The sequence below is a fragment of the Ixodes scapularis genome, unplaced genomic scaffold, assembly GCF_016920785.2.
Source record: "Ixodes scapularis isolate PalLabHiFi unplaced genomic scaffold, ASM1692078v2 PGA_scaffold12__126_contigs__length_90152505, whole genome shotgun sequence".
Taxonomy (NCBI): Eukaryota; Metazoa; Arthropoda; class Arachnida; order Ixodida; family Ixodidae; genus Ixodes; species Ixodes scapularis.
Window position 1 is genome coordinate 8,669,755 of NW_024609838.1, and position 19,075 is coordinate 8,688,829.

General features: G+C 48.6%; 1 protein-coding gene across 3 annotated transcripts in view; it reads right to left on the reverse strand.

Moving 5' to 3' along the window:
• The window catches only part of LOC115320367 (membrane-associated protein Hem), a 40,722-nt gene that overhangs the window by 18,353 nt on the left and 3,294 nt on the right, over positions 1–19,075 (reverse strand). For 2 of the 3 annotated variants that reach the window (XM_040219215.3, XM_040504143.2), the window contains exons 3-18: positions 18,733–18,825; positions 18,607–18,663; positions 17,259–17,492; positions 16,131–16,268; positions 14,965–15,013; positions 14,576–14,883; positions 12,560–12,757; positions 11,256–11,614; positions 9,225–9,357; positions 8,520–8,782; positions 6,753–6,884; positions 6,068–6,183; positions 4,987–5,089; positions 4,114–4,247; positions 984–1,081; positions 395–488 (exon numbers count right to left, since the gene is read on the reverse strand). In XM_040219215.3, the coding sequence (XP_040075149.2) occupies positions 395–488; positions 984–1,081; positions 4,114–4,247; positions 4,987–5,089; positions 6,068–6,183; positions 6,753–6,884; positions 8,520–8,782; positions 9,225–9,357; positions 11,256–11,614; positions 12,560–12,757; positions 14,576–14,883; positions 14,965–15,013; positions 16,131–16,268; positions 17,259–17,492; positions 18,607–18,663; positions 18,733–18,825 (2,509 nt within the window). Of the gene's footprint in view, positions 1–394; positions 489–983; positions 1,082–4,113; positions 4,248–4,986; positions 5,090–6,067; positions 6,184–6,752; positions 6,885–8,519; positions 8,783–9,224; positions 9,358–11,255; positions 11,615–12,559; positions 12,758–14,575; positions 15,014–16,130; positions 16,269–17,258; positions 17,493–18,606; positions 18,664–18,732; positions 18,826–19,075 lie in introns of all 3 variants that reach the window. The other variant, XM_042289405.1, reaches the window with a different exon arrangement.

Here is a 19,075-nt window from a genome sequence, read left to right on the forward strand (position 1 = left end):
AATCGGACGCAGGAAACGTGTTGGCATACAACTCAAATCGAACCTGATCGCGCGCTTCGTGCCCGAAAATTGGCGACCGCCAATGTTGCCCGATGGGGGTTTGAAAAAAATCATGTTTTCTTAAAAAGAGTGCTCGTAGGTGAAAGAAGTTTGACTGTTATTACAGTGTTTACCACGAGGTTAATAGCGCCTGCCGTTGTTTGAGCCGGCAAAGTGTCCGGGGACGCGGGTGCGTCAGATGCGAGCAGCGCTTACGCTGTGCCATCCGGGGTCCTCGGATGAGGAGACAGAGCAAGCCGTGCGTCAGGCAGAGAGAGAGAGGACAGAGAGAGAGAGGAAAGAACAAAGAGAGAGGTCAGGCGGCAAAGCGGACGCCACGAGGACAGCCACTGACTCTGCAGCTTGCGAAAGAGCTCCTTCATCTGCTCCGGCTTGTCGTAGTTGGAGCGCAGCTCCACCAGGATCTCTCGGTTCAGCAGCACAATCTTCTGCAAGGAGACCCGAAAAAAAACGTGCTTCCACTTAACCCACGTTACGGCGCTTTTTGCGTTCTAGGAAGCTCGACGCTCTCCGAGTTTGTTTTTGAGAGGCATCAAACAAATGGAGTACGGTGCAGCTTGCGAAATTGGGAAGAAACTACGAAAACCGAAACTTCTCCGCAGTATTTAAGATGACCCTGCGAGACGCACACATCTCTCATTCATTGGACCGAAATCGACGTACCGCACAATCGGAACTCATACTGCTGCAAGCATGACAGAGAAAAATGCTGCTCCGTACTTCTAGAAGATTAGAGTTTACTCTTGCCCCGAGTGTAAAAATAAGGGGGCTTTCCGAGCCAGTCTCGCCTTGCCGTCTCGTTTACTTGCCATCTATCTCCATAGCGCCATTCTTATTTCCAATGAACCTTCTATGCACTGGTCCAGACTCCGAGAGAAACCCATGCGCGTGTTTTGGACGGTCCGACCGTGGGAAAAGCTTACCTTGAGTTCGGCCACTTGGCTTGCAATGTGCCACATGAGGCTTTCGTTCAGGAACTTCATCCCGTAGGGACCAATCAGCTCGGCCAGGGAGCGCAGCTCTGCGAGAACACCGTGCGCAATTCAGTGATCAAAAATGGCCTAAAATGCTAGGTCAGTGAATCTGGCAAGAACACGGTGGGAGAAGCCAAGAAATTTTTCAACCACCGTCGTTAAAATTTATATTTTTATTTTAGCTTAAATGAACTCGGCGGGGAAGTGCCGAGGCGAGGGACGTCATTTTCCGGCCACGTTTTTTGCATCGTCCAAATGTAAGGTATCTTGTGAACACTACGGCACCTCCCGATTCCGTCTCTTGAAAGTTGCAAAGTCACCTTGTGAAGCCGGACAGCCAAAACTTGCATCCTAAATGTCGTAGCTTGTCAGGGTATGAAACGGTCCTAAGTTGAAATACTGTAAACAATTTGTTTTCCGTGGGCTCAATATTTTGCAAATTTTAATAAGTATGGGTATTAGGAATATCTCGCAGGCACCAATCTCCACGATTTAAACCGACGTGCTACCTATTAGTTATCACGGAGTCATATAATTGCGAAACCAATTTTGCGCAATATTTTCCACTTGTGAATTTTGCGAAAAGGAAGTCATTTAGAGTACACAATATGTGGCAGAATAACGGTTAAGAGTTGAGCTTGTTGGTACATACTTGTAAGTATATCAGCTTGAACTTTAGAATTAAACTTGAACACGAAAAAAGGGAGGACAGGAGGGAACACACAGCTGACTAGCAACTATGTTTTAGTCTAAACTTGTTCCTCCTTCATTTAGAGTCCCAAGTAGAGCATGATGAACTTATTACATAAATAAACGTATTCCACTAACAATGAGCACTACTGATATTTACACTTGTACAAATTATACAAAGCATTTCCACAGAATTCCCTAAAACTAACTCGCCACAAGCTCGTGCTGCTGTTATTTAGGGCGTGACATTTCGTAGGTAGTGTCTTTCTTCTTTGTGAAGGGTGTTTGATGGGGTGCTGACGCAATCTTTCGCGTGCTCCTCGATAGCGAGCGCCTCTAGGATCTCACGTGCATGAGGATTGTTGTTACTGGCCAGAATGCTGGTGCTGTTAAAAGCTGCACTGCACTGGCACTTCCTCCAATGAGCTGCCAGATGTCCTGCCGCTGTTCCCTTAAGAGACGCTGCATGCTCGCGGGCTCCGTCGTTGATACATCGGCCCGTTTGGCTGATGCAGCGTTTCCCGCATGAAAAGGGAATGTGGTACACCACTCCTGTTGTGTAGGATCGCGATAATTCAAACTCGGATAATTCGTACTTCAGGTTAATTCAAATAGATTTGAAAATTTTGGTTGTCCCGCTATGCTTTAAATGTATTTATAAGCCGCTTAATTCGAACGGCGTTTTCGCTTAATTCATACTTTTTTGTTCTCACGGCCATGTTGAGTGCGCTTTTTTCCGAGCACCAGTGCACCGCAGCGAAGCAATACCCGCGGAGCTTGCTTTCGCGAGTGTTCCTTCTGCGCACTACACCGGTGCTCGGAAAGAAGTGCACTCAACGGGGCTCAAGCGCGCACACGTTAGCGGAAAACGGCGTTCACATTATGTGCTTCAAGACTAGCAATGATGACCAAGACGACATCGAGGATGAGTAACAGCTCACTCGAATCAAGCTTTCTGGCCTTGAAGGACGTAATGTGAATGCCGAACTGGCGGAATACGCTAGTCTTGACGACAATGTGTGTGTTTGTCGTGATGACTCATTAGAGGACATAGTACAGGAAGTAATGCCAGCACAGTGCAGCAGTGAGAGTGAAAATGACAATGAATAAAAGGATGACCCACTACCAACTGTCACAGCCGCAGAGGCTTTTGAGCACATCGCTCAGCTCCGGAAGTTTCTGTCTGCAAAGAAAGAGTCCCGTAAGAAGCTACTTGCAATGGCTGGTATTGAAAATTTTGTTTTGAGATCTCATGTGCTGAGTAAACGGTCCACAATCGACAACTTTTTTGCCGGATGAATAAACTTAACGTCACGGTTCTTCCACCAATGTGTTATGCCTGTACTTGCTTATAATTAGGCCTATGTAGAGGAAATGCAAAAATCTGCTTTGTATGTGTAGCTATCCATGTAACGAATCATAATGTTGTCTAGTATTATATTTAGATGAATTTCTGATAATTCAAACTTCTGATCATTCAAACTAAAATCTGTGGCTTCCTGGAGTTTGAATTAATGAGAGTCTACTGTACTGCGTTCTGTAAGCCGTGTCGCCAGGATTTTTCCTTTGTTCTTCGGTTACCTTGACTGCACATGGAGTAGGCTTTGTTGGGCGCGGTGCATACTACTTGAACGTCATTTCTTGCGGCAATCTTTTTCAACTTGTGCGTGATCTCATTAATATAGGCTAGCACTACGATCTCCCTTCCAGTTTTGTCTGCGTTTTCGTTCTCTGGCCTTGTACGCTTCAAGTTTATGTGGATGTTCTCACACACGGGTACCATGAGACTTATCGGATATCCTGAATCTCCAAGCCGTGACATCTGTTTTTACAAGCTTTGCTCTATTTGATGTTCACACGATTTGCGTAGGGCAGAGATTAGACCCGTGCTTGTGACAGTTCCCGAGTGTCCAGATGTGAACGGCAGAAACCCTTTTGCTGGCCGGAATACGTACCTCCAGCACAGATGTCCTTGATTGAAAATCAGAGTGAGGTCTAGAAATTTTATATTTTTGGCCACAATCAGGGCAACTTCCTTGGAAACATCCCAGACCTGTGTCTTGAAGGAGGACAGGAAGCATCCCATCTTCCTTCAAGACTGGCGGCACTGTTTTTTTTGGTTCTATCGCTTTGATCGAATTATTGCTTATATCAAATTTTTTTGCCATCCCATTAACTTCGTTATAACGAGGGATTACTGTAGACTAAAACCGATGTTGCTTTAGGTGCTCTACACTGTACCAAAAGGAAAAAAGAAAAAAGACTTTTTCTAGAAACACGACAAAGCTCTTCAGTAGGACAGGTGCAAAATTATCTATGGCAGACGGTGGCACCACCAACGGTTAGGAGGCAGACGGAGGAAGCAGACGGCGCTCCCGCCGCGTCTCACCCTGCACGTCAGAGAACTCCTCGGCCGTGAACGGAACCTGCTGGCCGTCGTGGATCAGGTTGACGAAGGCCCGTTGCAGTGGGGAGTAGCACATGTGACCGGCCGTCACCTTGCGTAGCAGCACTTCCAGATACCTGCGTCGAGGACGACCTCGTCAGTCTGCGCCGACCAAACGCTCGGTCGCCCCGCATCCGCCACCTTCTTCGCCGGCCCGCCAAGGTGACACAAGAGCCCGCCTTGAGCCGAGAGTTGCACGGAGGGCACGGTCCCATCCACAAGGTAGCATACGGCTACGTCACAACTACGCTCAACTTGCGCAAGTCACCGAGACATTCGTGATCCGCAAGCTTCGTGGCGACCGATTCGACTATGAGCTTGGCACGTGGCGTACGAGGCAAGAGTGCTCCCGTAACCCGCCATCTCGTAACTCGCCATAACTAAAGCCCCTCGATAAAACTCACGTCGCACTCCTTACGAGCACCGCCAACCGTTGTTGCGCAAACACGCGCACAAGCCACGAGCGAGTGCTGCATCGCCACTCGCTTCCAAGGGCAGCTCATTTCAATGCAGTACCGCCATTTTGCCTCCAAGCTCCACAGGAGGCAAAGACAAGCATGTAGAGGGGCTTTAGTCGTAACATAGTCGAACGCAACTCAGTGAATGGGACTTTAGATTGCCCTACCAACAAAAATTCATAGATTCCCAGCGGTATCCCACCCCTCCTCAAACAAAAAGATTGTAGTTCAAAGCATTGATCGAAAACGATTCTTTCTATAATCAATGACAAGCTAAGAAATGTGGGGCATGGGCCGTCCCGAGCACCTTTGTATCGCTCCTCTGCCAGTGAGGACACAGCATTAGCCGACTGCTCACCAGTTTGTGTACAGCGTGGCAATGGTCTTGTCGCCGTGGCTGTCCTGTGGTTGTGTCTGCTGCAGGAGCACATTGTTGAACACCCGCGTGATGTCCACGTGCACTGCAACGGGCAAGAGACGGTGACGTCACCGGCTGTCACCAACGCCGCCAATCCAACCACTCCAAAGTTCACAATTGCATGCGATCGAGTAATCAGGGTGCCCTCTCGACTATTCGTGTTCATATACATTTGCACGAGCCACACTAATGTAAAATGTGTTTGGTGTGTCAATACTGCGATGCATCTCTCATTGGGAGGCTCACAGTATGTTTCATAGTTGTTTGTGCTAATAATATATTAGTACCGTAATATCCCGAGAAACGCCCCCTCCGAAAGATAACCCACAGCTATTTTTAGCTCGATTTGCTATATTCTTTTAGACACCAAAAGATAGCCCACTCCTAGCGATCATAGCGTTTGAATCACCGACCTCGGCGTAAATGCGGCTAGGTAGCTATGGCGGAACATAAGTGAACGTTGCTGACTGGAAAGTACAGTCATCTTTTGCTTCATTGTCCCTTGCTGTAATAACAAGTTTGGCAGGAAAACGTGATCTAAGAATCGCGTTTTTAAACTTTTCTCGGGTGTACATCGAAAGTTAGCCACCCCTTATTTTCACTCAATTTGGTCTCGATTTTAGGTAAACTATCTCTCGGGATACTACGGTGAGTGTCCACACTCAAAAAGTGACCATATATAGAGAACATCTAAATTTAGAAAGCGTAAATAGCTAAAAAAGAAGTTCGTACTTAGAAGGTGTCCATACTCGAAAAGTGTCAATATTTGGAAGGCCTCAAAATTACAGAGCCTTCCATCAGAGTACGAGAGACCCAGACCAAATCCTAGTGAACCTGCTCGACTTTACGTACAGAGTGTCCCACTCTGGGCGTTCTGTGGCACTTTTGTCCGAGGAGATAAAAGCGCGACACGAATATGACAAAATTAACAAACACGGACAGCACTCGTAGCAGCACAAAGCCGGGCAACAGTTCCCTCGCCCTGGCACGGCCGAGAGCTCTGAGTAGTTTCCGTGCTCACCGTGGTTCTCAATGCCCTGCAGCACACTCATGTAGGCCTGGACACTGGAGAGCAATTCAGAAGGCTTGGCGATCTCGTGGCTTTCCGCATTGTACATCACCATGCCTACCAATGCCCTGCGCACAAACAACCTTTAAATTGATGGAAACGTCAGCACTCCAAGCGTTGCTGCATCTCACCCCAGCAAGTGCACTTCCTCGACGCGTACTATGGCGACTAAGAGCAATGCAAGGATCTTATTCGTGCTCCACGGCCAATGGGATTACAGTACTCGTCGAGAATGCTGGAAAATTAATCGCAAAGCGACGTCTCTTAGGCAGTTGGCGATTGTAGCTTCGGCATAAATACTTTCTAAAAGACGTAGGTTACGCTACGTTCGTAAGTGTAATTACTATCGGCAAAAGCGAGATCAAATGTTAATGAGACATTCCCACGCATAAAGAACACCAGGGTGCGTTTGCTACACGTTTGGGTGTTAATACACACAATTCATGTCAAGTTTCAGCTGTTTCCGCCCACATTGCGCAGAATGCATGCTCCGAGCCATGTTTATGCATCTGGCACACGACGCGATTATACTATACGGGCAACGGACTGTAGTGGCAACAGCTCTTGGCGTTCTTTTGTAACGACTCGTGTGCACGAGGCATCGGTTTGGAGCGTGGGAGAGCTTGGATGCACCCACTTGTTGAACCGGTTCTCCAGATGCTGAGCGAGGTATTCCCTCGGAGCAAACGTGTGCTCCCAGACGTGGATGCTCGACGCATAGTTGATGGCAAAGCACAGCTCCGTCAGGGCCATGTGCAGCTTGTCCATCCTGCACAATGGGCAGACAAACATCCAAACCAAGCCTGAAAGCGTTTGCTTCCTGACAAAGATGTTCCCACTCACACACATAACCTGCTTTTTGTATGGCCCGTACAGTTCCACGCAAGACGTTTGCGTGGAACTCGTTTGCGAATATCGCAAAAAATACCTTTTATGATAACGAATAGATCACAACATATCCCCCATGGTAACAGACAGATAGCATATCACCCTAAATCACAAAATTGTGTGCCTGCAAAATATTCCCGATGCCCACACTCTACCGAATTCGCGAAATATTTAGCCCAAGAAATTAGTTTCTTATGGCATCTTAAAATAGTTTTAAATACTGAATGACATAGCAGCATCTACGAGGTGGAAGTGGCAAACTAACGCCGGACAAATGGAAGAAAGTGGCAGACAATTTGGTGAAAAACTCTAAAAGCCAACCCCATTCGGGAGGTAGATTCTGGAAGAATTGCAAAGAAGCCAGGCCTAAGCCAAGCAAGATATTCGCTGTCAATCAACTCTCTTTTCCGTGACGGTCTGTATGACCAAATGCCGCCTCATCGACAAGAAGGTGGCAATTTGAGGAGACCCAAAAAAGGCTGAACCTTTCCCAATATAGCAGAGAAAAAAGAGAAGTGATAAAAGTGTGAAAGAGAAAATAACCTCAAACGCTAAAGGCCCGTTCACACTCTTGCGACTGCTTGCGACCTCTTAAACCTGGGTTCCTTAAAACTTCTTAAACCAGAGAACACACTGGCGCCATCTATTGGGAAGCAGTGTAAACTCGGCGGTCCGGCATATTTTTTTTTATTTCTCGCGCAATATCCTTTCTTTTTTGGCTCGAAAAACTCTTGTCAATGTTATAAACGAGCCTTTCTATGGGTATTACGCCCATTTGACCTCGGAAATCCCGCAAAACTTTCGCTTTTGTGAAATGCAGTTCTAGGGTCACCGCATAGATGGCGCCACAATGTCAGTGTGTTCCCTCATTCTAGAAACATTTAAGAAGTTGTAAGAGATCTCGTCTCTCTCAGTCGTACTCGGTCGCAAGAGTGTGAACGGGCCTTTAGAAAGGCAACGAAGAAAAATTTAAGCACGTCTCGATCACAACTGATACATAACGTAACGTTTACGTTAACAATCGTTAATGTAAACGTAACGATTGTGTTGCAAATGAGCTGGGCACACGCTGTGTGTGCGTGTCTGCCTCGTCATGTGAAAGTATGACATCATGTGTCACACACCATAATGTCACGGTGTGACAATGTCGTGCAACACTGACATTGAGTGACACCCAAACTTCACACTGAATCATGTGACATCATGAGGTCCCCCGACACCAAGTGACCTCGACACCTGAACTCGACATCGAGTCACATTATGTCACGAGGTCATGTGACAGCATGAGGTAACATGACACCACATGACACCCAAACTCGACACCAAGTCACTTGACCTTACAAGGTCACATAACTCCATGACATCACATGACACCCAAACTTGACATTAAGTCAAGTGACCTCATGAGGTCACGTAAATCCACATTACACGACACTAAGCCACGTGAGGTCATGAGGTCACGTGACCTGTGTCAATGAAATGTGCGGCTTTTCTCGGCATGAAAGCAGAGACGCACGTGCTGAGCTCCTCCCGCGTCCGACGGTAGCTCTCTGTGCCGGGTTTGTCGCGGGGTGGCGCCGTGGCCGGGCGCTGCTTCTTGTCCCGCTTCTTCTTGTGCACCACCAGCGCCATGTTGAGCGCCGAGTGCTTGGGCAGCAGCCGGTCGCTCAGGGTGCACTGCTCGTCGCAGATGGTCGTGATTATGTTCTTGGCCTCCTTGGACATCTCGTCCAAGAAGGCGTTCACCAGGGTCAGGCTACGGTCTCCGATGTGGTGCCGCTGTGCACGCCGGGAGGAATCCACAGACAGAGTCAATCGAGGACAACTCCAGAGGCCCACACTCGCGTTTGCTTACCACCCAGTTCTCCCGACCTCTTACGACGAGAGAACTCGCTGGCACCACCTATAAGGTGGCTCTAGAACTGCATGTCACTACAGCAGCTTTCCGGCAGTTGCAAGATCAAAAGTGCATACTATCTACGAGATATGATCGTTTATAACATTCTCGAAAGTTTTTCGAGCCAAAAAAAACAGGAATGACGCGTGAAGAAAAAAGGAAATATACGGAAATGCCACGTGTTCCACGGTTACCTGGTAGATGACGCTAATGTGATCCTCTGGACGTAAGAGATTCGAGAAAGTGCAAGGGCACTCGGTCGTAAGTAGTGGAAAGTGTCTGTAGTAGCCTTTAGTCCCTGGATGCAAGCGGCATTGTGCTCACCTCCTCGGGACAGAGCTCGTGGGTGCAGTTCATGAAGTGGCCGCAGACCAGCGGGAAGGCGATGATGTAGCGTGTCTGGGCCGGGAACTCCAGGCACAGGTGGAACTGGTCTTCAAATGCCCGGCTGAAGAAACTGCGAGCGAGCGGGGCTGGACTCAGCCGACCGATTCAAAACTGCGGCTCTGCTACTCGACTGCTGTTCCATAAAAACTCGATTCGTCGGTGTTAAGGCAAAAAAATACTAAACAAAGTGCGCGCTTCAACTAAGTTTTACACGAACGATTATCATAACCTGTAATTTCGGCCTGTGACAATTTGATCCCTTTCAAGGTACTGACGTAGAAAATCTCCCACCAAAGGTGCACGTCTCTGGTGAGTTTCGACACAATAGCTTTAGAACAAAAACACTCGAAAAGCTCAGGCTGTGATGAAAGGGCAAAGACAAACGTAAGAGAGACACGAACGAGGCCATTGTCTCTGCCCCCAGAAATGAAAGTGAAATGTAAGCTCAAGGACGTAACAACTCTTCGAAGCCCCACCCCCCCTGCACGGTTGTGGACTAAAAAAAAGTTCTAAGATGTAGCACAGACTTCGGCAACCAATGTCAATTCGCATGTTCTGGTATTGGGCATCTGCGACTGCACTTCTGGTCCTGCTGCTCGTAAAAAGCAAACCCCGCTCAATTGGATGGAACACGTGCAAGAGCTACGTCGGTGTGGTGCCTAAGACGCGTCTCTGAAGGATGCGTTTAACGGGTCCTCATTTGTGGCCCCCTATTTACGCACAATGATGGCGCAGCAACTGATGTGGCAGACGCTTGTTCTCTCGAAGGTCATTCCTCGCTTTTACAATCCACCAAAATCAAAGCGGGCACAAGTCGGGATGACGCGACGACAGCAACACTTGCATTTTTCGCTCGTCACCACTGATGTTTCAGGGGCCTCTTCTGGATCGATGCAAGCGATCGGGTACCCGATTTACTGGGGGGGAGGGAGCAGTTTTGGATAAATGCAATGACAAAAAAGGAAATGAACAAAACTAAAACACGAAAACCAACTTTGAAGGTTTGAAACTGAAAAGAGTCATCTTTACTCGCTCGGCACATATGGTTTAGTCTACTATTTACTTTGGCGAAACAGCCAACATCGATAAAATAAATGCATAGCAAATTGCTGGGCAAATGCGTCGCACATGAAACGTGTGGCATCTTTACTTTGGCGATACTTCGGTGTTTCCCGTTTAACACAAGTGACCAGCAATTTGTTACGTTCGGCCCGGTTCCTCTGGGACTGATGTCTACGCTTTCGGCGTTCTTCATTGATTAGTTTAGCGGATGGCTTAACACGTGGCACATACACGCTATAGAAATTCCTGGAATGAAGGTACCGGCGCTAACCCAGGTACCTCTAGAGCTCCCCCAGAACCCTCAAAGGCTGCAGAGGTTTCTCCGATGACATCCAGCCGTCTGGCAAACGAGCGGTGGCGCACGAAAAGTCAGTCAAATTTGGGGGTTTTACGTGCCAAACCTACGAAGGGCATCTGGCACGCCCCAGCGGAGGACTGGGGATTAATTTGGACCACCTGGGGATCTTTTGACGTGCAACCGAAAGCTCGGTTACACGGCGCCTTCTCCGCAATAAGCCTCCGTCATATTGCGGGCACCTCGCGGTGGCGCACGAATGACTGCGCAATCACCAGTCAATCAGAGTCGAGCGAGCGTGGCCTCGCACGTGACGTCGTATCTGAACCAGCCAATCAGCGTTGAGCTAGGGGGTGGGATGTCGTAGCCCGACTCGGCGAATCAACAGTGAGCTAATCGGTGGCTTCACTTTCCGGTTTCACAAATTTCTAAACTCCCACAAGACAAAGCCCATTTTTTGTAAAAGAAAAGCGTTATCTTTCAGTTCGACAGACAGTCGAGGGTTTCGGAAGCCGTAAGAGGGCTCAAAAAAACCAAAGTGTCCGCAGACCCGCGTTGGAGAACCGCCGATCTAGGGACCACGTGGGCATCTCCGAGCGACCGAGGCTCACCAGAAGAAGGAGAGGTCGGAGGTCTCGACGAGCAGCCGGTCCAGGAAGTCCACCATTTTGGTGTGGAACACGAGCCCGTTCATGAGGGCCGCCAGGTGGGGCCGCTCCCGCAGGCCCCAGGGGTGGCGCTGGGCACTGGCGTGGAGCTGCAGCCGCGACCAGTCGAGCCGCAGGCCCCGCAGGTCTGGCGGGGGCGCCTCGGACCCCGAGGGGGGCGGGGCCAACGAGCGTGCCGTCGAGCACGCTACCGACAGCAGCGCCGCGTCTTCCTCGGGAATGGCCGGGATCCCCTGCATGGCCGCCTCCAGGGCTGGGGCGTCGAAGCCGCTCAGGTACTGGATGTAGTACAGCTGCACCACCTGCACGCCACAAGCAAAACTGTGACTCCGGCCGAGCTCGTGTCCACGGGCAGAGCGCCGGTTGTAGGCATTCGTGAGGCTTAATCGCATGCTCACGACTGCTTACGACTGTGCCCCTTAAAACCTCCTAAGATCTCTCACAACGATAGGAGAGTGCTATCGTACAAACGCACGCTTTTGCCAGAGCGGTGACATCTCAGCCAATTTTCCGCCCAATAGGTGTTTTTCTATGTCTTTCGAAGTGCGCGCACAATGGCGTAACTCAGCTCGAGCGCGTAGCCTTGGCTAATGCTTAGACACCACTTTATTGCACAACGCACACAGTGAGTGCGCCCAAGACGACAAAGGATGCTTTCGTTATGAGATAGACACAGATGTAGGCCATCTAGAGGGGAGAACAGATTGGTGCCATTCATCGGGCAGCTGTGGAACGCTTTCAGTTTCCTTATGTTTCCATGTTCTTCGTGCACCATTCTTTTTTTTTCTTTTGGCTCGAAAAACTTTTGACACAGTTATGAACGACCATTTCTCCTTTCGCCCTAGTGAAAAGCAGTTCCGGGGTCACCACGCATAAATGGCGCCGGCGTGTTCTATCGTCATAAGACTTTGCAAGAAGTCGGTCGTAAGCAAACAAAAATGAGTGAGCGGGCCTTAACTCAACCTAATTCGAAAGGCCTGAAAATGGGATGCACTCAACCCTAGGGGTAAAGGCGGGAGCGGAATGTGGAAAATTGTAAGCGCCGACAATAGCAGTCCCAAGAGCGGGAATGAGAAAAAGAGTGACGGAAGAGCGGAGAAAGAAAGCAGGCGACAGGCTAGGCATGCTCGTTTTGACGCGACAAATTGAAGTCGCTCGACTGCTTGTCGGCTATATTCATTTTCATGTAATGCGCGACGCCGGCAACGTAGCACTGGTATGCACAGGACGGAACAGTCTTTGGTCACCTGGCTGTACTTCCGCATGAGACCCCTGAGCTCCTCCATGTGGAACAGGAGTTCCGGCAGCTGACGGTCCAAGAGGTCCTCCCCCTGGAGGCTGCGGGAGCGGCCCGGGGCTCGAGAGGGCGGGCCCAGCTCGTTGTGGCGCACAAGCCAGCAGACCTCGTCACGAGACAGGGACAGCCCCATCAGGACGTACAGGGCCTGCAAGCACAAGGAACGGGAGGTCACCCTCCACCGCCAAGTCCCGTACCAATGTCCTACCCCGAGATATCGCCCACCTCTTTTTCTGGCCAAATGACCGTAGAGCTACGAATCACGAGACGTCGCCCACCCTCGTTTACAAATGGACGTCGCGCGACGTCGGACGGGAATCGCTTCGACTGTGCCATCTGCGGCATCAAAACTAATGCAAATGGACGAGATGTGGCTAGGTGAAAGGGCAAGAGTAGTGCACAGAAGCTTTTTATACCGATGCCTTTACTTGGCACATTGAGGATTTCGTAAGATGAGTTCTTCTGGGAGCGTTGCACAGGTTTGAGAAGTGGTAAAATAAACTAATGGAAGTCAACTGATTTCGGGTTTCAGGGGTTACAAAGGATCTCCCAATTAGTGTCCTGCGATTATCCTATGGGTCAGCAACATTACTCTAGGCAGGCACCTAGACAGTCCTCCTCGTGACACGTTTCAGTAACCCATGTTAAAGGGGCGATGCAACCTTCATTTTTTCAACTTTCAATAATTATTCCTAGATATTTAGGAGCTACAAAACACACATTGCTTTTTTTCTCTATGTGATAGGAGTCGCAGAAAAAATTAGAGAAAAAATGAAAGCCGTTTACAACTCCCTGTAACGCTGAATTAGAGCGCAGCTCTTCAGGAGGAGGAGGGAAGGGTACTGAGGGTCTCCTGTTTCCGAAGGACCCCTGAAAAATTTTCCCGCTAGATTTAGCGAGGAATTTTTTCCGCTAAATTTAGCAGGGAAATTTTTATGCTAGATTTAGCGGGGAATTTTTTCCGCTAAATTTAGCAGGAAAATTTTCCCGCTAGATTTAGCGGGAAATTTTTTCCGCTAAAGCGGGGAAATTTTTTAGCTAGATTTAGCAGGGAAGTTTTTCTGCTAAATTTAGCGGAGAAATTTTTCCGCTAGATTTAGCGGGGAAATTTACCCATAATGCACCGCGCAGTTACGCCGACGGCGACGTCGCTCAGGCCGGAAACGGGCGCCTAAGAGCTGCGCTCTAAAACGAACACCGTTTACTTTTTCAACTCGCAGCAAGAAAAAGCGGCCATGTGATTTGGAGCCGATTATATGCCGCCAATGTTTTTAGCACAGCCATGCAGGGTCGGCAGAGCAGAGGGCACACGTTGAGCTCTACGCATTGTTAAGGTACGGCTATTTCCGCCATCCCAGCGATTGGGCATTAGCCACTGGCCGAATGCATGTGGAGGCACTTATTGTCACGAGTCACAATCGAATGCCTACGCAGACTTTGTGTACGAGCGGCAGTTAAACATCGTCGCAGCGGGGATTAAAAAGCTCGATGGCGCACTCCTGGGCATCGTACTGTTGGCATTGTCAAGGAGCTCCGTCATCAAATTTTGTTAAGGAGAGACTGAAAGAAGAGGTTCACTTTAATCCCCGGAATTCCACCGCGACGAAGACACTTCTTGGTAAGTGGCGTTGCGTTCGAGTATTCTTGGGTCCTACTAGTGCCAGTAAGCTGGTGCAAAGTAAAAAAAGTTCCTACCAAACATTGTTGTACAGCCCCATTTCAGTAACCTATACTTCTCTTTCTTTCCAATTGTAGCACAAATACAGTGTAGTAGTGTAGGACCTAAAACAGAACTAACGCAGCATACAAGACTGAGAGATGAACTGCACCCACTAATATTTTACCGTGCTCTTTTGGAAATGAAACGCACGGAGATGAGCGGTATCTGAATAAACCCGTCCAATATGCAGCTTCTGGACTTGCCTTGGCTTCGGATAAAGGCGACAAATAAAAATCCACCGCTTGCCTTGGGTCCGAGCAATCCTGGCTGTTCGGCCAACACGAGCGCCAGTTCCTTGAGCGCCGATCGAAGGAACTTGCGCCGCTCGCGGTGCACCAGCGGCGCCGTCCCCAGCGCCTGCGCCAGGGCTTCCTTCACCTCCGAGGCCCGCTTGCCGTGGCCTTTGAGTCCCTCGAAGAACTGCTGCGCGTACGAGTGGATCGGGAGCAGTTCGTCTCGGAACAGAGTGAGTGCCCAGCCGTTGGACAGCGCCTGGAGGAACAGCGCTTGGGCGGGGGGCTGCTGGAGGTACGGGTGGATCAGCAGGAAGCCCACTGCGCAGGAAGAGATGCGACAACGTCGCGGTGGCCGCCATCTTGAGACGCCCAACCCGACTAGGGAAAGAGCCAACTCACGAATGATCCAGCGCTCCATGGTTTCCAAGGAGAGGTATTCGCACGGCATCTGTTGAGGCAAGACAAAGCGTAAGAACGCGATGTTTGTTACGACAAATTAAGATTACTATGTTTACTTGGTTGTTTATAAGTTACGAATAATTACAAAGTTAGGTTGTGTGTGCTGCACAAAAAGTTAATTATCCTGCCTCAGTGTTATTTGTCCCCACAATAATGGAATATTAAAAATAAAAAAAAACTATATCCAGAATGACAGAGCTGAAAACATTGTGCACTGGAGGAGGAAATATGAACATATTCCCGAGTCGCTGTCGGCAGAGAGGTGCACGAGCGTCTGAACCCCAGAAAGATTGCTCCCAAAATGCACTCTCACACAAGGTGCCGACTAGAGCAGCACATGTGCCCATGTTATCACTATACTTCGTTTCAGCTTCGGTCCGAGCGCGGCCGATATTATGAGCCGAAGGGCCGATCAAACAGCGAAAGAGTCACAACGTCATGGCGTGCTCTCTGCAGTTGATAGGACCAGCCGGTATTCATCGACTCTCTGTGCGCGCTCCTCCGCCGGCTAGTCCTATTAAGTGGAGAGCGCACGCCATGACGCTGCGCTTTTTGCGCTCTTTGATTGGCCCTCCGGTTTATAACATCGGCCGCGCTCGCACCGAAGCTGAAACGAAGTATAGTCCCCAACTACTGAGAAAGCATCATTGTGGCTATGATCTTCCTGACAATTTGTCAGACCCTCAATCGAGCGAACCTCACTCCAACAGAGAGATCAGATTCACAAGCTTATAAAGTTTTCCCCGGAACCGTAAGCCAGTAGCATACTGAAGTTTCCTCAGAGTTAAGTTTCTGATGAGTGAATGCTTTCCTTAGATCTCCAAGAGTTCACTTAAGTAAGGTTTTACCTAGAAGGCAATAGCAAAAGACAAAAAAGGATAGTTTACGGATACTTGACTATAAAACAGGCTTTGCTACTCCTCCCAAAATTTTTGGCAAGTCTTGGCAGCACTTTGATAAACGTCCAACTTCGGCAAAAGTGAAGCGCTGTCTTCGGCAAACCTTCGGCCTGTCGATACAATTCATGCCAACGATGGCGTGTATCTCAAGAAAGACCACGGCCGCAGACTTGAGCTGACGGTCGGAGATGTTGCGAAATGACTCGCCGTTTCTGTCTGGGCTGGGGTGAGCATTTGGGCGGGCGAGACGAGCAGGCTGAGCATCTGACTCTTGCGCCACTCGTCCGCCGTCAGGTTACGCCGGGGAAACACTTGCTGAAGGGACAGCAGAGCTTGGAACAGCGTCTGGGAATGACATGCGCACGAAAAAGAAAGCCGAAACAATCGTTTATCGGTGCACTCTTAACGGTAGACATTTAGCGCAAGGAGGGGAGAAGAGATATGGTAAGTACTTGCATGCACAACAGGGACATCTTTCCTGAAATTAATTTCATTAATGATTTCAGGGACTGGTGCGGGAAAAACAGTTAGTGCCACAAGTCTTCAAAGCCTCCCGTGACTTTGCTTCCTATGACCTTGGCGTGTGTTACATGATAATAATAAGGTCTCCAGACATCTGAATATAAACAAGCCTCGATCTGGTATACCATTAAACTCCTACATAATAAATTTCGACTTAAGAAAGTTTTTTTTTTCTTACAGACTACAATTATACACTTATCAAAGACCTTTCCCGATTTAGAAAAATAGTTAGCGATTTTGACATGAACTAAAGTCAAACCTACTGAACCATGGTTCGGTGCTCGTCCATGTACAGCATGATCAACGAAACAAAATAGACCGGTGGAGCGCGAGGCCTCTCCAGAATAACTCCATATTCTCTGCTTGAGGCGCATATAGAATTGCCCTAGTGTTCACAGCTAGCATGCACAGTGACTCCAGCCAAGGGTAACCATATGGTTCTGCCATTTAGTGACTCCAGGCATCGCTATGGTATATCCACGAGGCCACACACTTCACTGGTCCGTTTCATTTCCTCAAGCACTGTATAGTGACCCCTTAATCGTATATTACTGTAAATTACTTAATTTTTGTGAATTTCACGACCCGGAAAATTTTCTAAAAAATCGGTCTTGCGAATATGTCACTTATTGGGTCGCATGGCCCGCAGCCTTCACATTTTGCCAAGTTATCGTGAATCGAAGTATAGTGGTGCTTAGCCAACTGGTGAACAATTGTAGCGACCTCGTTAACTAAACTAGGCTGTAGAACATGCACGGGAGATGAGCGAGAGCGGCGGACTTCTCGGCACGACTAGGAGGCGAAGAGACGTACCTTGGAATGTGGGACGAACTCGTCGGCGAGCTTTTTGAGCGGGGGGTCGTACTCGACGATGAGCTGGCCCAGTCGGGGAAAGCTGTTGTCGCTGTGGCCATGCGTCATCTCATGGGCCGTGTTGAAGAGCCCCAGCACCGCCTTGCGGTCCTCCACGCGCGACAGCAGGATCATCAGCGTCACGTACGCCACCACCAGGTCCAGGTAGGCCTTGGTCATGTCGAAGTTCAGGGTCTGCAACGCCGGGGAAAAGAGTGACGAGATGTGGCGTTCATGAGCTGGCAATGTCACCAGTTGACTTCCTGCGACAACCTTGGCACAAAGCACCGGGTTCGATGGAGAAGACAAAACGCGGTTTTTCGGCCCACATAAGCAAACTATGCGTCGCAGGAAGTCAAAACTCCATGAGAATATGGCGCTAGCGGTGGCGATAAAATGAGAAAGTTTGAGCATATTATGTTACCTGGATCAAAAGTCGTGTTTTTCGCCCACAAAACAAAACTTCTCTATGAGCTGAACCCTTGAAGACTAATAGTCATCATACCGAAATGTGAGATTCTGGGTGCCTGTAGAATTTATTTCGGCGAAAAAGGAAACTTACCAGCAAGAAAGAAAACAATGGCATCTTTTTTACTGACAAGTGCTTTCACTGAAATAAATGCACCCACAATCTCAAATTTTTGTTTGATGAATATTAGGCTTTGCTGTGTGCATGGACATTGGCTGATAAAGAAATTGTGTTTCTTTTTGGTATCTTTTGGCCCAGGCAACCTCACATGCTCAAACCTTCGCATTCGATCACTCAATACATAAATTATTTATGCGAGCCCCCCCCCTCCCCACTTTAAAAAAAAAAGAAAAAAAAGACAGGTTTTGTTTTCTGTATTTAGCCCATTACTTTGGCAAAGAGAATGATCAAATGATGAAAGCCCGAGGCCGATCCAGAGCCGACTTCAAGAGCAGCCGAGCAGTATTGACGAGAACGACAACCTTTATTCTGGGTGAATATGCGTGGCAACAGCGTGCAAAAGACTGGGACGAGGCAGAAGACATAGACACGACTAACCATCAGCTACGTCCAGGCTGAGACATAGGTATTATATTTATCAATCAGTATTCTGGCCACTGTGGATCCATGCCAATCCAATCCTCTGCCTTAAAAATCTCATTGCCAGGACGACATGCTCTGGATTTCGATAGTCTGTCGTCAGTCGCTGCACGGGATGCAGCGACACTCGTCTGCACGTCAAGTCTTGATTAAGTGTAGCCAAAACGAAACACATACGTGAAAAGCTAACATCACCCAAAGACAAAAAAAGGGAAGGTCAGACGCAGAGTTCAAACTCACAATGTCGAGGTACAGCTGGAACGAGTCTATCGTGGTGAGCAGCTCGCTGACGTGGTCCTAGAGAAACAAAAAGGTGCAGAAAAATTACAAATCCGCAAGTCATCCGTGCAAGTTGCAGCAGCTTACCCGGAAATCCAGCAGGTCCACAAATGTGTAGTAGTAAAGTGACAGGGACTTCATGATGTCCTGTCGGATCGTGAACACCGCCGAAAGCTGAGCCTGTCATCAGGAATAAGCATGCAAACATTAGAAACTTTCAATCTGGCTTCAACGATTAATTTTTTGCAGGTGCTACCTTTCCAGGCGTGCTGACAAAGTTACATAATCAAAAGAGGCTATAAAAGGTCAGAAGCAACAAGTAGAGCGTCGGTTCGTGTTATATCCCAGTAACACCACGAACTAGAGATACCGCAAAGACACGGTGAAATTGTCAGACGAAGAAAAGGATACTTTAAGCATCCTTCTAAGA